Here is a 25774-nt window from a genome sequence, read left to right as displayed (position 1 = left end):
GCTGAGGTCAGCTATCTGTTTCCACCATGTGGTACCCCTCCCGGTGACCCTGAATTTCCCCGCCTCCCACCTTTGCCCAGCATTATTCCCCCACTCCACTCGGCATGAACAGGATGTAACGTGGAACTGGCAGCACAAGAGTTTGGGATGACATCTTCTGCAAAGGGTGGAGAGGCTCATGCGGAAGGGTCACGGGAACTGAGCAGCCTTGTGAAGACAGCAGGTAGGACACAGGGCAGGAGCTGGATTGGGGGAGAATCAGGACTCTGGCTCAGGATCCTTCAGCAGCTCCTATGGCACCTCCCATAGCTCAGGGTCCATCTCTGGCTGGCCTGGTTGGTCACTCACCAGGCTCCTTCTGTCTCAGGCCAAGAAAGGGCTGCTGTGGCCAGTCCTGGAGGCCTCGATGGAGTGCCAGGCCAGAGACGTGACTGTGGGGGCCAGGCTAGTGGTCTTCAACCTATGTGCCCTGGAGCACACAGGAGCCCCAGCAGAGGTGCCTCAGAGGCTGGCAGGTGAGGTGGGGCTGGAACCAACTGTCCCAGTTTGCCTGGGACTAGGGGTTTCCATTTGGAAGCAGGGATGAGCTGTCACTCCGGGCGAGGCTGCCCTGACAAGCTGTGGCTCTTCCACTCCGTGAGCCAGGGTACTTCACATCTATCTGTGCCGCATTTTGATGCTCCACGTGGGATGTGATTTGTAAACAAATGTTGAACTCTAGTTAACGATGAGCCAGCCAAAGTGTTCAGGGAAAGAGTGGATTGAGGGCACATAAAACATGAGATGAACAGGTGGGTGGATAGAGGGATGCTTAGGTATGGATACACTGGGTCAGGTAAAATGTGAGTTGTGGGTACATAGATGTTCTCCGTCGACGTCCTGCATCTTTTCTGGATGTTTGAACATTTTCTGATGGAACATTAGGGTAAGGTTTGACCTTCATGGCTCTGGCCATGGAGCCTTTCTGAAGGGGCTGGCTCCTGAGGTTCATGGGGGTTCTCTCCTTCTTCTCTTCTGTTGCTGGCAGCCTGGCTCGAACTGGAGAAGGGACGAAGAGGGTCCGTCAGAAGGCAAATCCACTCAGTTGATTTCTTTTTACTGGCTGAATGTACTCGGAGACTCAGAACAAGTGGAAGAAGAAGGGGTCACTCAATTCAGACAGAAAGAGAAAGAAGACTCAGTCTCTCTCGGTCCTCACCATTCCCGCGGTGCTGGTCCCTCTGCCAGACACCAGAGGCCAGGACCCATTCTGAGTGGGGGTTGAGTTGCGCATCCCCAGAACCCCACCACCACCCACAGAAAGCATAGAGCCTGACCCCACCTCGGCCCCTCCCCACCTCCCTTCACGCCGCCACGCCACAGCTCCAGGGAAAGCAGAGTGGGACTTTCAAGTTCACAGCTTCTCCCCAGGCTCATTCCGAGGTTGGGGTGCTGAGTCGGCTCCCCTACCCCTGTCTCCTCCCAGACCTCCTCCCAGTCAGGCCCCGTATGACCACCTCCGAGAGCACGGCCAGAGTACTGGCAGCCAGCTCCCAGCCCAGATGCCACTCCAGCTGTTCTGGCCTCCACCAAGCCTGACTGGATCCCTCTCCCACCCCCTCGGGACCTGGCAGCCCCTTTAGTTCCTTGAATTATTTCCAGAAAGTTTCCTCTGTTCCAGAGCTGGGCAACCAAGAGGATCTGGGTGATGCAGACCCTGCCCAAGGAGGGCAGAAAGTTGTGTGTGTGGGGGGGGTCCTGTCAGACACAGGAGGGTCCAGTGTGTGGGAGAAAGTGGGCAGGGAAGGGTCAAGGGGGCCCAACTCAGGTCACTGAATCTTGCTGGGCCTTGAAGGATAAATTGGTTCATAAAAAGTTCATATTAAAGATCCAAACTGTGTTCACTGACCTTATTGTGGTAATTATTTTGCAATATATACATCACTATTACATGTAAATACATCAAATAATTATGTTGTACACCTTAACCTTACACAATGTTATATGTCAATTATATCTCCATAAAGCTGGAAAAAATTCCAAACTGGACATATGTTATCTCCTTACCACCCCCAGGATTCCAATTTCTAATCTGAGAAGAAGGTAGGTGCCCCCAGTCAATTAATACTTGGAAAACCAAGATCTGTAACTCCTTCCTCCCATGCCCTTCCAGGAGGAAGTGGAGGGTGCACTGGCCTGGGGCTGGGGGCTGGACAGGATGTTGGGGAGCATCCAGGACTCTGGGCCCCAGACCCCAGGGATAACCACGTACTGTCCTGTCTAAGGGTCTCGCCAGGGACCAGAGACAGCCTAGTGGGAGAGGAATGCTGTAAACTGGAAAGTGCTGCAACTACAGGGCACCACCATCTTGGTGTTCTACGCCTCCCCAAGTTCTCAGAGCGCATAAAATGCAACGACACCAAATGCGACCTGGGCTCCCGAGTCAGGTCCTGGAACAGAGAAAGGGCATCCGTGGAGAGACTGGTGAAGTCAGCCTGTGTCTGGCTGTGCACTAGTGTGGTCTCCATTCTGATAATTATGTAAGATGTGACCACTAGGGGAAGTGGGTTTGGCCGGCACAAACTCTCTGCACTACAGTCAAGTCATCATCCCAGACCAGGTGGAGAAGAAAGAAACAGTTACAAGAAAACAAGCAGACTGACATAGGGTTACAACAGGGAACAAGCTTGTGATTCAGGGCTGTGTGTTTCTTTACTGAGCCTACATGATGGGCTGAGAGCTCAATGGCATTTTGTAATCTCTGAACAAACTGTCATCTGAGACGAAGGTATCTGCTTTCTCCTGGTGATAGCATCTCAGAAGCCACAAATGCTGCTGCAGTTGTCACCTCCATTCATAATTGAAGGTGAGTTCAACTGCTGTTAGTGGTGGGTACAAATAAAGATGTCATTTTCTTGTCCCAGGGGCCTGGCATCCAGAGGGGGACATCTAAGGAGCATTTGGGAGGGGACGTGGTTTGGGGGGATGGGACAGAGGACGGCTATGCACCCCTGGAAGGAGGTGGCTGCTCTCCTGTTCTCCCACCCCCCAAGCCCAGATTCTGATACGGCATGAAGAGTGCCCACCTTCCTGTCCAGAACTCTTAACGTAGACAGGTCACACTTGCTATGTCTGCAGGACCTGCAGTGGACAGCAGACATAAATCAGGGCCACCACGCTGAGTTAATCTGTCCACACGCATGCTTTCAAAGCAGAGCCTCCAGCTGGTAGCAGAAGTTGGAGACATCAGCAGCGTCTGAAGCTGGTGCTGGCTCTGAGATGAAGGGGCTGCGTTCTAGGACCAGAAAGTGGCCTCGAGGAGCTGAGAACCACCCTCGGCAGATAGCCGCAAGTACATGGGGACTGCAAGGACCAGAATTTGACAGCTGGGTGAGGTTGGGAGCACATTCTGCCCCAGACTGGTCAACACTTTGATTTTGGCCTCTAGAGACCCTGAACAGGGAACCCAGACAAGCTGCGCAGACTTCCGACCTGCAGAGCCGTGAACTCTGTGAATGCACAGGTAGTGTTTGAAACCATAACTCTGGTCATTTGTCATGCAGTGAAGACTGAATATTCCCCATCTCCCTCCTCTGCTCATGCTGGCTCTTTTCTCTCATCCTCCAAGCTGCTCAGGCCAGAAGGAACTGAACCTCGCAAGGAGGTGGCCCCTCCATGTGTAGCCCAAGGGTCTGCCACCTTCAAGGGCTGGTTACCACAGCCTTTAGACAGCTCTTCCCTCCCTCCCCCGCCTCTGCTTGTGTCCCCAGCACCACCCCTCCTCAGGGACCAGTGCCTCTCTCTTGGAGGCTGGTTACTTCCTCCTTCAAATCCCCAGGCATCACTTCTGCCACCACCTGCCATTAGCCACTGCCTAGCTACTTAACTGGCCTACCTGCTCCATCACCATCACCTGTGTGGTCCTGGCTCTGGCCCTGCCCACTATATGACTCTCTCCAACCTACACAACCTGGTAGGTGGAACCCCGGGGAATCTCTTGGACCAAGAATCTGGGGCTAGAGGAAGACACCTGACCAACGTCAACGAGTTAACGTGGCAGGATGGGGTTTTGGCAGGTTGGCTTCCCAAGGCTCCCCCTTTCTAATATGCTATTATGCTCTTAAAACGTATTAAATACCAGTACACACAAGATAACATTTATGAACAATTATCTTGGTCAGTGTGGGCCACCACAGCAAAGAGTAGATAGGATGGCTGAAACAGCACACATTCATTTCTCACGGCCCTGGAGGCTGGAAGTCTGAGATGAGGGTGCAGGCATGGTGGGGTTCTGGCAAAGGGTTCCTGGTTCACAGATGGCCCCCTTCTCGCTGTGTCCTCACATAGCAGAGAACTCTAGTGTCTTCTCCTCTTCTTTTAAGGACACTATTTCCATCATGGGGTCTCCACCTTCATGACCTCATCTAACCCTAATCCCCTCCCAAAGGCCCCACCTCCTAACACCATCACATTGGGTGTCAGGGGTTCAACATATAAATCTGGGGGAACGTGAACATGACAGAGAGTAAGATAAACATCATATTAATAAACAAATCCCACACAGACACCACTAATCCCAAAGACACAGAACACTATTGGTCTCCCTGATTCAATATGACCCTGTTTCCAACACAGAACAATCACTGAAGGGCGATGTGTGTGGTGGCCCCAGTCTGTCCCCTGGCTGGTCAATTTTGCCTGTTACTTTGGACCCTTTGCACCTTGGTTTCCCCAGCTATCATGCCAGGTAGCTGGGTGACAGGTGGGTCCTCTTAAGGTGGCCCCTGGGCAGGCAACAGGTGCACCACAGAACCTGTCAGAAATGCAAGTTCCAAGGCAGTGCACCCCCAGACCTGCTGAATCAGAAACCCGGGGCTAGTGCCCTGTTTTGTTTTTTTGCAGTACGCGGGCCTCTCACTGCTGTGGCCTCTCCCGCTGCGGAGCACAGGCTCCGGACGTGCAGGCTCAGCGGCCACGGCTCACAGGCTCAGCCACTCCGCGGCACGTGGGATCCTCCCGGACTGGGGCACGAACCTGCGTCCCCTGCAGCGGCAGGCGGACTCTCAACCGCTGCGCCACCAGGGAAGCCCTAGTGCCCTGTTTTGACAGGCCCTTCAGGGGGTTCTGATGCTTGCTGGTGTTTGAAAACCACCAATTCTGGGATCACTGAAGGTAAGCCCAGCTTTGAGTCCTGGGACTTTGAGTCCAAGGAGCCTCCCAAGGCTTCAAGTCCAAACCCTTTGGTCTGGCAGTCAAGGTTTTCCTTTGGTTTCTGCTTCTGAATCCCAAGGCTTCCAGAAACTTCCAGTGCTGCTCTTTGAGAACACGAGGTCTGTTATAGAGGCAGGGGAGAGCGCACTCAGCCAGGCTCAGGACGTGAGCCCCCGCCCTCCACAGCCCCGTCTGTCTGCATGGGGCTGGCCACTTGCTTCCCTCCAGTCCAGTGTCCCAGAGCCAGCAATAAGCAGGGGCCGGACCCCACATCTCTCTTCCAGAGGTGGTGAAGATCCTAAAAAGAGCAAGGTGGTGACAGACGAAGGAAGCAGCAATAGTGAACATTCCAGAAGTGTTGTGGTGGGAAGGGGGATGTTGAGGCAGGGCATGGACTGCCCGTTTCCAAACCCTGAGGAGGCAAAGTCGTGGTCTTCTGTCCAGTGTTGCTAAGAGAGGTTCTCTGGAGGGGTAACAAGCGTGGACCAGGCCTCATTAACCTCCCAGAAACCCACTCTGAGCTCTCACCTGGGTGTCTGGGGCTTCAGGTTAATTTTCCAATCTCCCCCTCAGCCTCTCACATGCTTGACAGGTGTGCAAACTGGGGACCACATGGAGATGGAAGGGGCCTGACTTAGGGCCACTCACAGGAGGGGTGGTGGTGTTCAGGTGAGCGCTGGGGGTGGGAACCCCATAATCAGTCACCCCTCCTTTACCCTCGGGCCCATGTATTGGGTCACCGTGAGGTCCTGACCTTGCCTTGGAATCACCATGCCTCTCCTCCTCCTCACGGCCATCGCCAATGCAGGATGTTCTACCGACAATGACCTCAGGGGTCGCTGGCCCTGCCCTAATGGGCGAAAGCTGTGTCCTGTGGCCTCAGGGAAAGCCAGGCGGGAGGGGGCTGTGCTGCCCTTCCCTTGGGGCGGTGGGCCTGGGGGCCTGGGAACCACAGGGGCATGAAGGCCCTGCCCAGCCTGCGGGCAGAGGCCAAGAGGCCAGCCTGCCCTCACTGCACCCATTTCCTTCACCCTGCACTTGGCCACCCCAGTTCACCCTACGAGGAATTTGTTCCATTTCCCTTGTTGCTGCCAACCCTGAAGTGCAGGCTGGCAACCAGGAAACACCCACACCCTCACCTTCAGCCGCCCCCTGGCTGGGAGCTAGAATTTTAAATGCTCAACTGGATGTCACATCGGATGTCCCGAAGGCCCCTAAAAACCAGATTGTCGCAAACTGAATGCACCCTTCCCTGCGCAGATATGGGAGGACCCCCCCACCTCCTCTGAGCCCTGAGCCTTTACCCCAAATTCCAACTCTGGAGAGATCCTCCTTGCAGGGCCATCCATACAGCAGAAAGGGCCAATGGTCAGGCAAGCGGATTACAGCACGCTCACACCACAGGCCTGAGTAACTGCTAGCACTATCGCTGAGAAGGCCCCACAAATGCAAAATGTTTAATGGGAGATGGTACGCCTTAGAAAACAGAGCACGATCTTCTCTGCGCACTGTTATTATGATCATGAAAAATGTGTGAATGAAATAAGAACCTAAAGTGAGGAAAATGCCTGTATTAAGTTGGTAAGATGATGAACTTTTCTTTTTCCAGGTTTTTGTGAATGCTATTGTTGGTTAATTTTTTAGTAATAATATTTTTCTCGGTGGGGGTACTATTTTCAACCCAAAGCAACCACGTGTGCAGTTTGCAAAGTGGCTCCTAGACTCCGGTTCCAGCCTGTGGCTGGGGCCACGTGAGCCACGGCTGCCTCCTGAAAGTACTAATGGTTTTTCTCCCTCCTCCCTGGTTTGCTCCTGTTGAGGACTGCGCTGTTGCACTGTTGAAAGGCCAGGCGCCTTGCCAGGCAGTCTTACTCAAGATAGAGCAAAGACGCTGGCTGTGACATGCAGGGGAAGGAGGCCACTCAGGACCCAGCCTGGGCCAGCTTTGCCCCAACCTGAGCTGACGGCCTTCACTCAAGCGGATTTTACTGTAAATGTGCCGTGAAACCAGAGGACAGAAGGCTCTTCTTGTGGACAGAGGCTGGGGGCAAAGGCAGGACCTGGAGCAGGCCCCCTCTCTGCCTGCCCCTGCCTGGCTCCTCTGGGGGTGGATCCTCAACCGGAGAGGCTAAGTGCCTGTGCACCGTTACCTGGCAGATCTTAACGGAGTCATAGGCTCTTAGTTTTCTTGAGTCCTGGTTTGATTTCTTTTTGCAAGATCAGCAAACACAGGGTACCTGTGCACTGTGGGCACAGCTCTGCCCTTGCCTGTGGCTGTGCGCATTTTGGAGGGAGAGCTGGGACTTCACAGCAATTCTCAAAGAGAGGGGGATTCTGGGGAGAGGACAGCTTGGCTGGGCCTGGAGGGCAGGATGTGGTCACCAGCTGTATTATTCACTGAATTAACTGTTTTTGCCCTTCCTTCCTGGGCCTCAGTTTCTCCGTCTGTCCAAGGAGGTGCTGGACCACATTCTATCAGAGGCTCCTGGAGGGGAAGTGAGCAATGGGCATGGCAGTTTCATTCACACCTTGGCGGGGCTGGGGCACATTCTGTCCACACGTCATCCGGGGCCACCTCTCCAGGAAGTGCTCTGTGCTCCCAGCCCTGCTAGCCGCCCTCTCTGGACCCTGCTGAAGCTTGCCACTCCTCATGCACAACCTCCCATGTCTGAGCCAGGAGGGGCCGCTCCCAGAGAGCAAGGCCACATCTTCTCTTGTCCTTCGAAGGCACAGATCTCTGCTCAGTCCTCATCTGGGGGCCCCTGTTCTGCACTCTGCCTGCGGGGCCTCTGCTGAGGAGGACCCCGGCTGGTCTCATGGATCTTCCCCTTGGTGACACATGAGGATTCTAGAGTGCCTGTCCTGTTCCCAATTGCTGTTTTCTAAGGTCAGGGCCTCTCCACAGCTGGACCAGGTTGCTGTCCTGAGACCAGAGGCCCTGAGTGTGGGGCTGGTTGCCCTGTGGGTTGATGGCTACCCAGCTTGATGGGTAGGCTCTGTCCTTTCTGGACGGAGCTGTCCAGGAGGCTTACAGGACCCAGACTCCCCCAAGGGTGCTCACCTGCCCCAGAGCCCTCCAGCTTCTGCCTTCTCTTTCTACCCACTATGGCGTCTCCGAGAAAAGCCCACATGCCTCCATGCTCTCTCTCTCTCCTGCCTGGAAGACCCCTCCCCAGGAGCTGGAACACCTTTGGCGATAGGAGGGCCCATGGGGAGGGGTCCCAGGACCTGGGTCCCTGGTGTTGGGGGCCATCTCTTCCCAGCCCCTGGGCTGCATGGCCCTGCCTGCAGCCCTCCCAGCACCCCCTCCTGCCCCAGCGGGCCGAGCCGGGATTACTGACACATACTTTGCGCAAGTCCCAGCAGGCGGGCAGAGGCTCCCGTGCCCGCGGCCATGCATTTGCCCGCTTCCCTGGGCGGCAGCGGCACGTTTTGTCGGGGATGGAATGTGGAAGCACCAAAGTGTGAGACACCTCCAGGGTGTCACCTGGAGAGGCTGGGAGGGAGACCGAGGCAGAGCTGCTCTGGTGCATGGTGGGGACCCAGCCCCAGAGCCAGGGCTCAGTCAGGGGGATTGTAAAAACAGTCAGCTGTGTCCTCATGTCCCCAAACACAGGCCACCTGATAATTTCTGTTTTTCACAGGAAAGATTCCATCCATTCATTCCTTCATTCATTTGTTCAACCAAATCTTATCTAGGAGCTACAAGGGGTGAAGGGTCAAGAGGGGAGGAAGGAGAACAAATACCCCATGGGCTTTCACAGCCTGGTGATATAGGTGCCGTCCTTGTGACAATTCTACAAAGGGACAATTCTACAGGTTCCCCTGGGATCAGGCAGCCTGGCCAGAGTCAGAGCCTTATTCTCCATCTCTTCATGTCACCCCACAGCGTCCAGCCCAGCCAGGTGAGGAGTGAGGAGGCGGGTATAGTCAGATCCAGGACCAGCTGAGCGAGGCTAGGGGCAAGTGTGATGTGATGCAGGTGCACTCGGTGGGGAGGGCATGCTGCTGGGGGGTGGCGGGTAAAGGCATGCCAGGATGGGGTCATCGATTGCGGTGTAACTGTGAACCAAACTACCCCAGCTGTGCCTGGTAGAGTCTAGGGGACTTAACCAGGAAGACTATTAGCTGCAGTGCTGACCACGGTGGGGGTGGGGGGAGGATGTGGGCCTTGTAAACCTCGGATTCTCAGCCGCTGACGTGTCCATGGGAACCCTCCACCCAAAGCAGGCTGCTCCTTCCTCAGCCTCTGTTTCTACCTCTCCGGGGACGGGCAGCTCACCACCACCACTCTCAGACCCAGGAAGCCTTTCCTATACTGAGCCGAAATCTGCCTCTTGGTCACCTGTAGCCTCTGCTCCCAGCCTTTGCTGGAGCCGCACAGAAGTCCAGTCCTCCTTCCCCGAGAGCCTCTCACACACTGAACAGCAGTGGGGGTTTTCCCCTGACACTTCTCAACAAGGGGTGGCTCCAGTCCTTCAACTACACTTAAAAGGGGCAAATACAAACTCTGGCATTTGGTTCCAAAGTGCAAATGGCAAGTGCTGGGTGGCAAAGCCTTGAGGGGATGTGGTCCATACGGACGATCCCAGACTTGGGCGCAGCAGGGGTTGCCTACCGTGGGGGGCTTTGGCTTCTCAAACGAGCTGGAGAACTTGGTTTGGTTTTTTTTTTTTAAATTTCTAACCCATTCTTATAGATGACATTAAAATGCTGCACAAAATAATACATTTAAAAAACTGCCACGACTGTTCCCAAACACGTATTTTCAACTTCAGTTCTTATTTCTCCATGGACAACCATTCACGGATGGGCTGTGGTCTGTGGACTACATTTTGAGTATAACTGATACTTTCATGGACAGGTGGTACATCCAAGCCCTGGCTGCCCTGTCCCGGGCCACACCTGCAGGATGGTGGCAGAGCCCCTCTGGAACGAGGCAATTCCTATTCCTGCAGGCTGGAGATTTGTCATTGGGACCCACCGCGGAAAGTGTGGTTTTACAACCCCTCCAGACTGTATTCCTCCTCAACTGTATTTATTCACCCTCTTCCCCATCACAAAGAATTCCAGCAGGCTTGTGCAAATAAAACAAAATTATTTTTTAAAAAAATGACAAGAAGCCCAGTAAAATGCAGGGTTAGCCAGCTTGGGAGAAGCTGCTGCACCTGAGCCCCAGACAGAGTCCCAAGTGTTGAGGTGGCCAAGTCAGAGAGAGCTGGATGTGAGAGATGAGTGATGCTCTTGTGCTCTGGAAGGAGCGTGTGCCGTGGTGGGCTGTCAAGGAATCAAGATGATGGGTATTGAACTTGGTGGTACCAAACAAGTTTTCTGACCACATATGTTTTACCTATGGTTGTTTCTAACATTGCTCCTCAAGAAAAGGATGTGCATTGGTGGTTCTGTGGAGGAACATCGTTCCCAGCACCCTGAGATCCTACAACGCTAGGGGTGTCGAACTGGTGTCTGGATTTCTCTAGTTTCATAGGCTAGCCACTACCATCACCAGCCTCAGAGCTGCAGAGAGAGGCAGAGACACAGAGAGACAGAGACAGAGGTAGAGAGGGATAAATACAGACAGAGAGACAGAGACAGACAGGGACAGACAGACACACAGAGAGACAGAGAGATAGACAGAGACAGAGAGGTAGAGAGACACACAGAGAGAGAGAAACAGAGAGAGAGGGACAGGCAAACAGGGCAGAGTGAGAAGGAAGGACTGGAGGGAGGGACAGGGCTGCCCTGGGGAGGGACTCGCAGTGGTGCAGGCTCACAGAGGCAGGGCAGCTCAGGAAGTCTTGCTTGCTTGGGCCCTGCCTGCCTGAGAAGCCTCAGAGCCTTGCTCAGCCCTACCAGGTCCCGTGTCATCTGACACAGGCAACCTCTCACCTTGTGTGTGCTCATCCCTCCTCCTCCTCAGCCCCCACCTCACCCACCCTTTGAGGCTGTGGGGCCTGGGCAGTGCCTCCAGAGCCCTTGTTCACTCTCCCTGAACTCCACATGCACCTTCACCCCCAAATAGTGCATCCCACTGAGGGAAGCCTATGTCCCACCCGGGACTGAGAAGACCCCTGGGCCTGAAGAACCAGTGGGGCTGGCGCCAGGAAAGGCTGTGCAGAGAGGAGGTTCTAGAAGGTGGGGGGCAGGTGACAGCTGAGCTGGCCTTCCTTGGGGTCTAGACACATTCTCAGAGCAGGGTGTCTGCGTGCACATGAGTGTGGGGTGCCGGGGACTAAGGAGGAGGGTGAAGAGGCAGTGAAAGGTGGGAGAACCAGAAATGCTGCACTGGGAGCATGTCTCAGGCTACTGAGCTGGCCCAGGGGTGGGAGAAGACGGGACGTGAACATGGGAACTTCCCGGGCCAGCTGGGGTGATGTCCACTCCAGGTGCCACTCAGTGCTGGGGAGCCCTAGGTCCCTCAGAAACTGGTGAGGAGCTGGGTGGCAGGAAGGGGGTCCCGATAGGGAAAGGGGGACCGGGCTCTCTGGGCAGGTAAAAGCACTGCTGCTGGAGCTCTGGGGGCAGTGAGGGTATGGGGTTAGAGCGGAGGGTGGGAGGGCAGTGAGAACAGAGGCAGAAGATGGCGGGAGTGGAGCACTGCAACCTGGTGGGGGAAATGAAGGGGCCTGGCCCCATGGTGAGGGGGCAGGGGAGAAAACAGGCTGACCTCCAGGGCCCTGGCTAGGCCACAGGGGGATCACAAGATGCCCTCAGCCCAGACACGGGAAGTAGGAGGCAGGTGCCCAAAGCACATCATGGAGCACAGGTGCACACTGGGTATTGGTCTTCACCCCTTGACCACGATGCCTGTTCTGTGTTCGCTTGGATCCTTCTGATCAATTCTAATTAAACAAGAGTTCAGTCTGGACAAGGGGAGTGAGGGGGAGGGGGCTAGGGCCTCCCTGTAGGTTTGCAGTACATGGCCCTGTGAGGAGCTGGCGTCTGGCCATGCTATGCCTCTGGGGTCAGGTGCCCAGGCCTCTGTCCTGTCACCTCCCAGGTCTCTTCTCTGGATCCCACCCCCCACCCCGTTGTCTGTCACACAAGGAGCACAGACCTCTTGGAGGTCTCCTTAGCTTTCAACATTCTGGTCTTAGGGCTGTCTCTCTGTGCCTCTGTCGGGGCCTGCCTTTGGACCTTGAGCATCTAGCGTGAAGGACACTCTTCCCAGACGGTCCCGGGGAGGCAGTTGGCTCTTTAAATTCCCACAGGATGCAGCACCACCTCCTCCTCTCTTTCCACCAAGACCACACCAACTTCAAAGCCTAATTACTCCCAATTTGGGTTGTTTCCTTGTTTCTCCAGGTGAGGAAGTCCCTGTCACTTTCACTTTCATATGCGAGGAGCTGGGGGTGGGGTGGAGAGAAGTTATGAGAACAGTGGCTTTATTTTGGGGAGGGAAGGTGAAACAGAATACCAATTAGGGAGGCTGAGTGTGAAGGTGAGAAGTTACAGAGAGAGGGTCTCCCTCCAAGGCCTCACTTGGGGAAGGGAGGGAAGTGGGAGAGGGGGTTGGCAAGAGAAAGAAGGAGCCACCTGTGGGAAACTCCATCAGGTAGGGTATGAAGATAGAAAGCCTTCCGCCTGCTATGAAACTCCATTTCTTTCTCTGTGAGCCCTCCTTTTCATTACGCTCATGTCCACTGTGGAGACACCACGTCCTTCCTGTGTCCAGCCTGGGGGCAGAGGGGAGGAGGAGAGGAAACTGCTGGTCCTCAGTAAGCCCTGAGGTTGTGGCCACCGAAGATGCTTCTTCCCAGGAAACAAGAGAATCACTGAATGTGAGAATCCTATGGAGAGCAAAGTGGGGGGTTCCATGGCGCCGTCTTCCCTCTGGGGCCAAAAGGTTGCTCTAGACTCTTGATTGGGTGGGTCACTGACCAGGAGTCGGTGGGGAGGGGACGCCCCTCCCCACGGATCTGGAGAATGCCGGATACACCAAGCATGTCCCAGGATCCTTTCAGATGGAACACATACGGCCCAGGTGGAAACGGTGACATACGTGTGTTGAGGGGAGCAAGGCCAGGGACACTCAGGGCCAAAAGGACAAAGATTCCACCGCGTAGGGTGGCCAGAGGCTGGTGACACGGCCCTTGTTTATGGAAGAAGCGCAGGGGCGAAAGCGCTTCCACTAGCGCCCAGGAATGCGGCGGCGGCGGCGGCGGCGGGTTCTAATTAGAAGCCTGCGCGGGAGCGGGCGGCCGCGGGGCTCTCTCAGACGCGCTCCCTTGGTTCCCCCGGCGTCAGTGTCCCCGCGTCAAGAGGCACGCCCGCTGCATCCTGTGCTCCAGAAGACGACCAGGCGCTGCAGGTGCCGCGGGGGTGCGGGACGCGCGGGGGTCCCCGAAGCAAGTCCCCGCCGCCCCGCCACCTCTCCCAGGCCCTCGTACCCGCCGGTGCCTCCTTCTTGCCCCGCCCCGTCCCGCCAGGCTGCGCCTGGACCCGCGCCCCACACCTAGGGCGCCCCCGCTCCTAAACAATCTCGAAGAGAAAAATTATTATCGGATTAGATGTACTTCGGCTCACTCAGTCTCCCCCCGCCCCAACTTCCCCTCGGCGTAATTATTATAATTCCAGGCAAGCCGTCGGAGAGAGTTCCTGGCTGTGTGTGTGTGTGTGTGTGTGTGTGTGTGTGTGTGCGCGCGCGCGCGCATGTGTGTGTGAAGGCTTGTCTCCGATCTGGGTCTCCTCCAGCGGCGCGCCCAGGCCGCTCGGCTCCCGCATTCCCCCCAGTTGTGTTCGTCAAATGTTGGGCATCTCAAAGCGCCCCTCCCCTCTCCACTGGGGAGCCGGGGTGGCCCTTGCCTGTGGGAGCTCTACCAAATTCGCTTCCCTCCTCCCCTCACGATATGTGCTGCAGACCCTCAGGACCCTTCCCTTGGTTTATCTGCACTTCCATCGCCAGATTTAGGAGGGTCTCACGGGAATGTGTCTTGTCTGGGGTGGAAGACGGAACGCCCCAGCCCTCTCAGATGTGGGTTCGCGGAGCCTCTCACTAAGGAGCCTTCAAACGCGATGCATTCTCCCTCTTTACCTCTCCAGAAGCCCCTCCTTAGCATCGCGGTCGGGACAGCGGCAGGAAGGCGCAGGAGGGCCGGGTGCTGGCCCCAATGCGCCCGCCACTCCCGGCCGGGTCCCCGCAGTCTTTACGTAACTACGCTGCTCCGAGCTGTTCGGTCTTGTCTCACTGACTTTGTTTTAAGATGTGTGTGTGTGTGTGTGTGTGTGTGTGTGTGTGTGTGTGTGTGTGTGTGAGAGAGAGAGAGAGACATGTCCTTAAGGAAAGTCTCAGGCGGATCTCCCTCTCCCAGCTCGCCCTCCTGGCTTCTCTTGGCCTCTGGTGCCCGAGCTTTCATGCCATCTGTGCTGTCCCACTTCCTGCCTCTCCCCAGCTCACTGCTCGCCCCGTCCGACGCCGGGAGCCCCTCTATGCCCGAGGGATCAATGTCCGCGGAAACTCCGCCACCCGCGTCCCAGCCCCGGCCCGAACAGGTCGAAATTGGCCGCCAAGGAAAACAAACCACCCTCGGAACAGGAGGGCTGGGCAGAGCGCGGGCTCTGGGCCACCGCGGGGCCCTGCCCGAGGGGACGGCGGCTGGGGGACGCACAGAGGCCGGGGAGAACGTGAGGAAGGCTCACTCACCACCAGATCGGGTAGTTGCCCAGCGCTTGCTTCAGGCCGTAGAGGAATATGAAATATCCGAGCGGGGCCATCGCCGGGCGGGAGATCTCGGAGGGCCAGGAGTCCGCCCCGAGAGCGCGGGCGCCGGAGCGGACCGGGCCCTGGGAGCTCGCGGGCGGCGGCGCTGGGCCCTCCTGCGGCCGCGGGGTGCGCGGGGTGCGCGGGTGTGCGCGGGTGTGCGCGGGTGCGCGGGCTCCGAGGGCGGCGCTGCGCCAGGTGGGACGGCGGCCGGGCGGCGGGCCGGGGCCCGGGGCGGCGCGGGACGGCGGGGGCGGGGCAGCGCCGCGGGGGGCGCCCGCCGGGGCCTGGGCCGGGGCGGGGCAGGCAGGGGGCGGGCGGGGCCCTGGGAGCTAGCTCGGTGACGGCTGCAGCGCGGGCCCCTCCCGTGGCCGCGGGGTGCGCGGGGGTGCGCGGGTGCGCCGGCTCCAAGCTTTGCGCTGTGCCAGATGGGCAGCTGGCCTGGCGGCCGGCCGGCACCCAGGACTGCATGGTCCGCAGGTATCCCCTCGACCTCCCGGGCCGCGCCCCCTCGGGGCTCATGGGCGGCTCCTTAGGTGTGGAGCCCCGTGCGCCCTGCGCTCACCGTGCGACGCGCTGTCCAGCTCTCGCTCCTGCCCCTGCTCTGTCGCGCGCTCTGTCCCTTGCCCTCTAGGTGGTCGGGCTGCGCCTCCCTTTCGTCCATCTCCTTGCTGGGGTTCCGTTCGTCCGAGGCTTGTCTCCTCGAACGGCCCCTTGCCGATCCGCTGGGAGCTGGGCCGATGGCGAGCGGCCAGAATGGAGGCGGCCTGTCTGGGGACAGCTGCTGGGTGGGCATCTAGGGTGCATCTAGGGTGCAGCCACGTTTCTGAAAGTCACTATTGGGAAACAGTCCAGCTCTGTTTAGGGCCCAGGTGTTGACGGCTCCTCTTTCTCCCCTACACCCCACCAGGGAAGGGAACGGCAGTCCTGGTGCTTCCGGTCCCCAGGGACAGTGTAGCCGGTTAGCGCCCTGGCTCTGGGACCACTGACCGCCGAGTCTGCCCAGGGCTGCTGGCCTCTTCAGCCAGAAGGGATTTCTGACAACTTAGGTAAGCCTTATGATTTTTGCTGATGGGGAAAGGGAAGACCAGAGAGGGAAAGTGACTTATCCAAGGTCACAAAGAGTGGCTAGCCAGTTCTCCAGCTCCCAGTCCAACGCAAAGCTCTGTTTGCATATTCACCTGCAGCCCAGGGAGAAAGGAGCCAGGGTTATTTGGGGAGAGGAAAAGGACGATCCAAGTCGAGATGTCTTCCCAACTTCCCTTCTCTCCCCCACCTTGTGCATTAGCAGGAGACCCAGTCAGTCTCAGATTGTGAAGAAAGGGTAGCAGAATCCATGTCACCGTTTTGCAACTGAGGGGAGGAGAGCCGTGAATAAAAACCCCAACTCCAGGCTCTTCTATGATGTCTCTTTTCAAGTGGACATCAGCTCCTCCACTGCGCCTGAGCCTTGCCTTACCATGTGACCTGCAGAATGTGGGGGCCCGGTGGAGAGGCCACTGGCCGGCATGTGGTGCTTCTCGGGGCAGGGAGTGACTCAGCAACCCTCCAGGTTTAGGCAGTGGCTGGAGAACAAGAGGCAGGCCGTACCCCACGGCATGCTGCCCCTATCCATCTTGGTTTTCCCATCTGTAAAGGGAGCCTGTGGGGTCCTGTGGACTCTGGACCAGGGGTCACCTCGGTGACTGCATCAGGGACTCCTTCCCAGATGTGGAGGGAAAGCCATTCTCTTTCAAGGAATGTTCCCTTTTCTCTGCACTGCCAGTGGGATCCAGTTGAGTCTACGCATGCCTTGTCCTTCTACCCCTCCTCTGAGTCACTGTGCCCCCTCACCTGAAGAGGGAAGGACGGAAGAATTCTGGAATGAGGCGGGGTGGGTAGTTAGCTCGTCTTCCCCTGGACTTCCCCTCTCTCTCAGTGAAAATCCCACCCAATTATCGCATTACGGGGGACTGGGCTGTGGGAGTGGGGTGGGGGCCAATCCCAGTGCAGCAGGCTCCCACCCCCGCCCTCCCAACTGTGGGGCCCTGGGATTAGAGCTGTTATGAGGAGCCCCCTAGAGGCTGCTGGCTCCTCACACGCAAAGGGCGGTGGCTGTGCCCTACCAAAGGACCAAAGGACTGGCTGTCCCGCTGTGATGGGCTCTGCAGAGAATGGAGCAGGTGGGCGCTGCCGCCTCCGTCCTCCCTCCTGCCACCGCACTTGCCAGGCCCCTTCTTTCTTCCTTTTGCTGCTTTCTTCTCCCTCATTTGGTCCCTGCCCTCTGCCTACACTAGGTGGTAGGGAGGGAGAGTAAGCTGGGCACCCTGAGCTTGGGGGAGCCTCCCATGGTGCAGGGAGAGAGAGGGAGAGCTGAGAACTGCCCCGCTCCCACTCCCACGTGAAGACTCCCAGTTCTTTAGAGTTCCTTGAAAAATGTGCATCACAGCGCTCCTTTGGGAGAGCTGCAACCAGGGCAAGCTGCATGATGGCACTGGTCTGGAAGCTTCCAGAGCTGGCCCTTTCCACATGGTGATCTTGCAGGGCGCTCTTCCTTTGCACCCATCCTGTGGTCTTTTTGAAAGCTTTGACCTCAAACAACCCATGTGCGTGCACAGAAGAGGGGGAGCAGGGATCTCCAGACAGGTGGCGGGACCTCGGAGAGAAGGCTGGAGAGCGGTGCCACCTGAGTCTGGATGGCAGGGGCCTCCAGCCCTCCACAGACCCTGTGAGACTTACATAGAGGTTACGGCATGGGGGAACGGGGGTCCCACCCCATTTTCTGGGCATGATAGAAGCTCCCTAAGTCTGTTTCCCAGAAGCCCAGGAGCATGGGGATGGGGGCCATCCCCAGGTTGGGGTAGAGAGAATGCAGGTGCAGGAGGGGGATGTTTCTATCATAACTTGAGTGAGTGGGATTCTTTCCTGCTCCCTGATGTTCAGCTGGAAATACTGCAACCTGACTTAAGGATAGAGTCAACCTGGTGGTGTGGCGTGCCTTTGCTCCACGCAGCTGCTCACCCTGGCCATGGAGTCTGGGTTCCCTCCCTGAAGGTGAAGGGGAGGATGCCTTCCTGGCAGCGCCCTCTGCTGTCACACAGAGGGAGCTTCCATGACGGACCCTTGGTCACAGGTCTAATTCAACATTCTGAAGAATTTATGGATGCCCCTGGAGAAAAGATCTTTTTTTTTTTTTTGCCTCACCATAGGTCTTCCAGAGGCCCCTTTGGGGCTGTGTTCCTTCCGGAATAGTCCTGGAGGGGAAGGAAGGTATGGTCCCAGGAGCTTTGGAGGCCCCTGCTGGGAGGTGGGGGAGGGAGGGCAAGGACCTGGTGTGGAGGAAAGAGGCCAGATGAGAGGGCACTTTGCTTTCTGAGGTAGTGAACTGTCATCTGTGGTAGCATTTGAATCCCTGCCTGGTAAGTATTAGGTAGTGGTCCTTTCTGTCCTGGAGAGAAGGGAGCCAGACTTTCAGACACTAACTGCCTAATTATTCATTCACTTCCTTCTTTTCTAAAAAGTTGAGGGGAGGCAGGAGAGGCTCTGGGTAGCCAGTGGCTGGAAGCTGAGGAGCCCTGCAGCTGTCACCTCAGAGGGGCCACAAGCAGACAGGATGAAAGTCTAGGGTCAGAAGAGCGGGTGCTCTTCTTACCTCCAGGCCCATTTGGTTCCAAGCCCCTTCTGGAAGCTTCCCTGACCTGCCTGGGGGGCTGTCATTCCTGGAACACCTGCTCTTCAGGGGTGGGGTGCTTGCACTCAGAGGCAGACTTTCTGTCCATGCTCTGTCATTTTTTTCACAGTGCCCCAGGCCAAAAGAAATGCCTAAAAGTTTTGTTTAGCAAATAATTAGGTCCAAATAATGTATTAATTAGTAGCTCTTGGGAAAAGAAATGTTTATAAGTTAAAAGAAGAAATACTATTTTTGTTTCATTGTCACATAACTGCAGTTACTTACCAATGGGAAGTGTGTGCCTGCAGCCCCAGGGAGGACAGCTTACTTTCTGTTCTTCAGCCGTTTTCATTTGGTACTTTTTTTTTTTTTGTGGTACGCGGGCCTTTCACTGTTGTGGCCTCTCCTGTTGCGGAGCACGGGCTCTGGACTCACAGGCTCAGCGGCCATGGCTCACGGGCCTAGCCGCTCCGCGGCACGTGGGATCTTCCCGGACTGGGGCACGAACCCCTGTGCCCTGCATCGGCAGGCGGACTCTCAACCACTGCGCCACCAGGGAAGTCCGGTACTTGTTTTTTAATCACAGCAAAAGCCAGAAACTCAGCTTCACAAAGGAATGTGCCACCGTCCAAGCTGAAACAGAACTGCCTGGAGTCAGTAGGTGTCTGTCCTACAGAGAGGACCATATCACCACGTGTTCCTTGAACATTTAAAATACCCTGCAGTACCCTGGGAATTTGCTGTGGCACCCCAGGGTTCCTTGGCACAAAGTTTGGGAACCATGATTCTTGGGTGGGCCCGAGATGCATGGGTCCTCTTGGCTTTTCTGCCTCCCCCATCCCCTTCTTTGCTGCAGGTGCACCTCTTCATGTGTCCTACCTTGTGTCTAATCCTGCTGTGTGTTCATTGGCTCTTACTATTGTCCACATCTTTCCATCTTAGTCTGTAGTTTTGTTAGTGTTCTAAGAGCCTCTCCTCTCCAGTTCAGATCCCTGGTGAAATTTTTGCCTCCTCTTGTCTCTCTGGTAGGTTCTCCTTGTAAAGACAGGCTGTTGGATCAGATGACTTCCCCAGTGCTCTTTGAGATGGTGACAATACCAAATGCTCTGGGTGCCCAGGGCTCTGCCCAGTGCTGTGGGGCCATAGTCTCACCCAGCACCCCCTAGAAGCATCTGTCTCTGCATTCTGGGCAAGGAGGCTCAGTGAGGGTTATGATACAACTCTCCCTGGGTCCCCAGAGGGAGTCAAGGAAGGATTGGGGTCTCAGTCTCTCTGAGACTTGTGTATCTGGAGATAATGTGTTCCTCACAAGAGTAAGTCCCTCCAAGATTTGAATACTGGTGGCAGGACTCATAATTTTGAAGGCTGTGTGGCAGGAGCCTGAAAAGCTTATGGCTGGGATGGAGAGGGCATGCAGGGAGGCATGTGTCCACAGGAGAGCAAACTTGGTCTGTGTCTGCTCATCTTTCTGAGCTGACTCCTGTGGATGAAGGGTGAGGTACCTGTTGGGCTGGGTTACCTGCCCTCTGGAGTCCCTGGAGAGAGCATTTGCAGAGGTTTGAGGAAGTCCCTTTGAGAACAAATCCATCTGTCTCAAGATACCATCCCATAGCTGGTTCTCCCCTCACATGGTTACCTCTTCTAAGTTCCCCTGAGAGTTCCATTTTGATTTTGATCAGAGGGTCTGATTTATGGAAATGACTGGAACCTTAGGTCAGCCCCCTCTTTGCACAGAGAAAGTAGGCTCAGGGTGAGCAGCAGAGAGTGAGGATGAATGCACCCTGGTTTCTAGATCTCATACCCCAGGGATTCTTCACGCCTTCCAGGACATCTGCTCCTGGATCACAAAGCACCCAGCCTCTGGATGTCGAATGGGAAGCTATCATCAAAGGCTTGTGGGACAAATATCCCCCATAATCCAGTCTCCAGTGTGCAGCCCTACCTCATGTGTCTTTCTGTGTTAGCACCCTAACCTTCCATCCCCTCCACTTAGGACTTGCAGCGCAAGAGACATGGCTGGTCTTATTCTGGTTCCAGGTTGCATTATTCTTTTTGGTTTTTTTTTTTTTGGCCACACCATGCAGCTTGCGGGATCTAAGTTCTCCCACCAGGGATTGAACCTGAGCCACTTCGGTGAAAGCGCCGAGTCCTAACCATTGGACCACCAGGGAATTCCCAGGCTGCATGATTCTTGAGCCTGCTCTCCTCAGATGGACAGAGGCGGCCTGATGTTGTGGGAATTGTGGATCTCTGTGTGGGGAGCGAAGGGAGGGTGGAATCCAAGAGTCATGGAAGTAGGGCTACTGAGTTTTCTAACTTCCTAAGTAGCCACGTGGTGAATTCTGCTTAAAGGAATGAATGAACTCTCCAAATGCTGGCAGCACTCAGTCATAGAATCATGAGGCCCAGAGCAGCTGAATAAGTAGAGCCGTCAGATCTCGGCATCATTTGATTCTCAAAGCAGGAAGCCACAGATAGAGTCTTAGAACCATAAGAAAAAAGAATTTCAAAATCAACATCGTGGAATTTCTGGAATCCTGGACTCTCATCACAACAATTAGGATCTGTAGATTAATTGTCCCAGAATCTTGGCTTCCTGTGGGGCCTAGAATCCTGACTCTGAGGCCTCGCTCACCTGTAAGATGAGGGTTCTATATTATCCCAGCCATTCTTTTGGTTTTTTAAATTTATTTTTATATTTATTTATTGTCTGCGTTGGGTCTCTGTTGCTGCGCGTGGGCTTTCTGTAGTTGCAGCGAGCGGTTGCGGAGCACGGGTTCTAGGGTGTGTGGGCTTCAGTAGTTGTGGCTCGCGGGCTTTAGAGTTCAGGCTCAGTAGTTGTGGCACATGGGCTTAGTTGCTCCGTGGCATGTGGGATCTTCCCGGACCAGGACTCGAACCCATGTCCCTGCATTGGCAGGTGGATTCTTCACCACTGGGCCACCAGGGAAGTCCTATCCCAGCCATTCTAATGTGCTAAGTTTTGTTGTGACAGCCTCCCTGTGGTGCCATTAGTGTTTGAGGGGCCACCTGCCAAAATTCCGCTTCTAGGACAATACTGCCACCATGTGGAGATGTTGAATGAGGTGGCACGGATGGGACACCTGGGGCCACTCCTAGGTCCCTCACCTGCAGTCAGTGCCCAGCTGGGCACAGCTGTGGGTGGAACAAGCCTCAGCACCTCCCCAGCCTTTGGCGTTCCCAAGTCTTGAGTGCCGATGATCCTCCTCCTGGTAATGGCAGTGACCACAGTCCCGGCTGGTCTGCATCAGGCAAGCTGGGTGATCACTTGGTCCCAGAACCACCTGAGAAGCGGTGTTACCATCCTCAGGACATGAGTCAGAGCTGAGGCCTGGAGGAGTTGAGCGCAAGATCCATGGGGCTGGCATTCAGAGGGTTAGGGTTAGGGACTGGGTGCCTCCTACGCAGCATCTTTCCTGCCTCCCTGTAGCCCAGGCTCACAGTCTGCAACTCCCTCTGCACTCGATTGCCCTCTCCTTTGGTGCACTGAACCCTCAGCATAACCTTCGGTGCCTCCATCAGTGATGGTGGGGGAAGAATATGCACCATCGGCTGCCATCTCCCTGGGCTGAGCGAGGCTGGGGTGTTACCTTCCCACACCTCCAGGTCGTGGTCAGTGGGTCAGAAAAGGTGAGGCGTGATCATGGGAGGGAGGGGAGGGGGGCTGAGGCTGTCCAAGGTCTTCTCTGACCACTCCCTTCCCCTCTTGCTGTTCTCTGGCTCCAATGAGACTTGACAAAATGTTTCCTACGAGGCCATCAGCCTCTTGGTGGGCCTTTTCCCTACCTCCCTGCTCTGCAGAGCCTTTCTACCTAGCATCCCCACCTCCCCCTACCAGTGCAGCTCCTTCTGCCTGCTCTCAATAGGTATCCCTCCTCTCTCATGTTGTCCAGAGGGTTGTACTGGGAAATCGAGGACATCAGCGTTCCCCATATGACCTGCTGTGGGGCTTCCATCTCTCCTGCCTCAGAGGATGAAATTTCCACCAGACCAGTTCATCCAGAAGTTTCAGCAGACATTTGTTCTCATTGTCTTCAGGCTCTTCTCTCTCTTAAATCTTCCACCTGCCCTCTAGACCAGCTCTTTCCTCTTAGTCTAGGAGATAGATGCTATTTAAAATGATATTGTTTCTTTCAATTTCTATTTCCATTATCTGTTGCTAGTACATAGAAATACCATTGATTTGAGTACATTGATCTTGTATCCTTCCTAAACTCACTTGCTAGTTCTAGTGTGGTTTTTTTCATAGATTCTGTAGGATTTTCTCCATAGACAATGGTGTTGTTTGTGAATAAAGACATTTTTACTTTTGCCTTTCAATTCCGGATGCCTTTCAGCTCTTTCTTGCCTTTGTGCATTGGCTAGAAACTCTAAGACAATTTTGAATAAAAGTGGTCAGAGTAGATATCCTTGCTTTGTTCTTGATAATGGGGAACAGGCCCACAGTGTTTCATTTAAGTATGATGTTAATGGTAGGTTTTTCAGAGATGTCCTTCATCAGGTTGTGGAAGTTCCCTTGTGTTCCTAGTTTGCTGAAAGTTTTTATACAAATGTCATAATTTGTCAATTGATTTTTCTGCATCTATTGAGACAATTATATGGTTTTTATTTTTCAGTCTGTTATTTTACTGAGTTATATTAATTGATGTTCAAATGTCAAACCAACTTTGCGTTTCTGGGATAAATCTCACTTGGTCATGATGTATTGTCCTCTTTACATATTGTTCAACTGGATATGCTAAAACTTAATTAAGAATTTTCACATTTATGTACATGAGGGATATTGGTCTGATATTTTCTTTTTTTTAATAATATCTTCTTCTGATTTTGCCATCAGGATAATGCTGGCCTCATAGACTACTCATGAGTGTTCCCAAATCTAATTATCTAGAAGAATTTGTGGAATATTGCTATTATTTCTTTCTTGAATGTTTGGTAGAATTCACCAATGAAGCCTTCTGTGCCTAAAGTGTTCTCAGGAAGAAAAGTTTTCTATAGGAAGGTTTGTAACCATCCATTTAATTTCTATAATAAATGTAGGGCTATTTTGGTTATCTATTTCTTGTTGAGTGAGTTTGATAGTCTGTCTTTTAAGGAATTTGTTCATTTCATAGAAGTTGTTAAATTTATTGGCATATAGATGTTATTATTTTTAATATCTGTAGTATCTGTGGAGATGTAACCTTTCTAATTCTTGGTATTATTAATTTCTCTCTCTTTTTCCTTATAAGCCTGGCTAGAGTGATCTTTTCAAAGAGCCCATGGTTTGAACCTTCCTGTGATCTCTTCCTAAATTTCTGTGGGTTTTGGATTTGTTTTGCCTCCACAAATGTATGAGGTAATTCTAATAATAAATAATAAATAAATCTGTGTTCTAACTTCAGGGACTCCAATTATACAAGTATTAGTCTGCCTGAAGTTCTCCCACAACTCACTGATTCACTGTTCGTATTTTCAGCCTTTTCTTCTATGCTATGTCTTCTAGTTCACTAATATTCTTTTCTGCCATGTCTGATCTGCCATCAATCCCATCCAGTGTATGTGTCATCTCAAATATTGTAGTCTTCAACTTTAGAAGTGTGATTACCCTCCTATGTTCCTTGTCTCTACATAACCTGTTCAGTTTTTCCTCTACCTTCACAAATATGTGAAATCCCTACAGTCATTGTGTTGATGTGCTTGTCTACTATTTTTCTCATCTGTCTCACCTGTGTCTATTTCTATTGCTTGATTGCTTTTTCTCTTCATTATGGGTCATTTTTCCGCTTACTTGCAGGTCTGGTAATTTTCAATTGAGAGTCAGACATTGTGAATTTTAGCTTATTTCGCTGAATACTTTTGTATTCTTATAAAAATTCTTCAGCTTTATTCTGAATACAGTTAAGTTACTTGAACACTTCTTCTGAGGCTTTCTTTAAAGCTTTGTTTGTCAGGACCTGAGCAGGATTTAGTCTAGGGCTAACTTTTCCCTAGCACTGAGGCAGTGTACTTCTGATGACTCCATTTGATGTCCTCTGAATTATGAGGCTTTTCCAGTCTGGCTGTTGGGAACATAAACTGTTGCTGACCTGTGTGAGCTATGGAGATTATTGCTCTGATTCTTTCAGGTGGTCCCTTCTCTGGCTTTGAGTAGTTTCATCGCATGTATGTGCTGATCAGCAGTCATGGATGACTTGAGGGAACCCTCTGCAACTCTCAAGAACACTCTCCATGCAACTCTCTCCTCTCCAGTGCTCTGTGTTGTGAACTCAATCCAATCTGGATTCTTAGACTCCCGACTCTGTATCCTCAGCTCAGGAAGACCCCAGGCTCCTTCTGGGTCCTTCTCCCTACCTCAACGTGGACTCTCCCCAGACAGTCAACTGAGCAATTGTAGAGCTGACCTTGCTTGCTTTCCCTCTTTTAGGGATCACTGTCTTGCACTGTTTTCACACTCACTGTCTGTTGTTTTATGTATTTTGCCCATTTCTTTTCTTTTTTAGTCTTCGTTGCTGTTGTTTTAGATAGGAAGGTAAGTCCACTCCCTGTTACTCCATGGAAGCAAAAATCCTGATGTTATTCATTCATTTAACTTTTTGTTCTGCTAGTGGGTGTGAAGTGGTAGCTCACTGTGGTTTTACTTTGCATTTTTCTAATCACATTTGTATATCTTCTTGCTTTGAAGTATCCGTTTGAGTGTTTAACACACTGTTTTATTATGTTGTCTTTTTACTTTTGATTTGTAGGTGTTATTTATACAGGCTGGATGCAAGACCTTTGTCACATATGTATATTGTGAACATTTCTTCTCTCTGTCTGATGCTTTGCATTTTTATTTTCTCAACATTGTCTTTAGACTAACAGAAGTTTTTTTTTTTTTTTTTTTTTCAGTACACGGGCCTCTCACCGCTGTGGCCTTTCCCGTTGCGGAGCACAGGCTCCGGACGCGCAGGCTCAGCGGCCATGGCTCACGGGCCCAGCCGCTCCGCGGCATGTGGGATATTCCCAGACCGGGGCACGAACCCGTATCCCCTACCGATATCGGCAGGCGGACTCTCAACCACTGCGCCACCAGGGAAGCCCTTAGTAGCTTTTTTTTTTTTTTAGAAGTTTTTTTTTTTTTAGTTAATTTTTATTGGAGCGTAGTTGCTTTACAATGTTTTGTTTGTTTCTTCTGTACAGCAAAGTGACATATATATATAAATATATATATATATATATATATGTCTCCACTC

General features: G+C 53.7%; 1 protein-coding gene across 2 annotated transcripts in view; it reads right to left on the bottom strand.

The window, feature by feature from the left end:
* Nucleotides 1–15016, bottom strand: part of WNT3A (Wnt family member 3A) — a 47299-nt gene extending 32283 nt beyond the window's left edge. The window contains exons 1-2 of one of the 2 annotated variants that reach the window (XM_060146593.1): nt 14834–14968; nt 938–1038 (exon numbers count right to left, since the gene is read on the bottom strand). Coding sequence is in view for 1 of the 2 variants with exons in the window: in XM_060146591.1 (XP_060002574.1) it covers nt 14834–14904 (71 nt within the window). In the remaining variant the exon portion in view is untranslated. Of the gene's footprint in view, nt 1–937; nt 1039–14833 lie in introns of both variants that reach the window. The other variant, XM_060146591.1, reaches the window with a different exon arrangement.
* Between the last annotated feature and the right edge of the window lie 10758 nt (nt 15017–25774).

This window comes from Lagenorhynchus albirostris, chromosome 3 (genome assembly GCF_949774975.1).
Source record: "Lagenorhynchus albirostris chromosome 3, mLagAlb1.1, whole genome shotgun sequence".
In the NCBI taxonomy this organism is placed as follows: domain Eukaryota; kingdom Metazoa; phylum Chordata; class Mammalia; order Artiodactyla; family Delphinidae; genus Lagenorhynchus; species Lagenorhynchus albirostris.
Note: the sequence above shows the minus strand (reverse complement) of the source record. Positions and strands in the feature narration are given on the sequence as shown.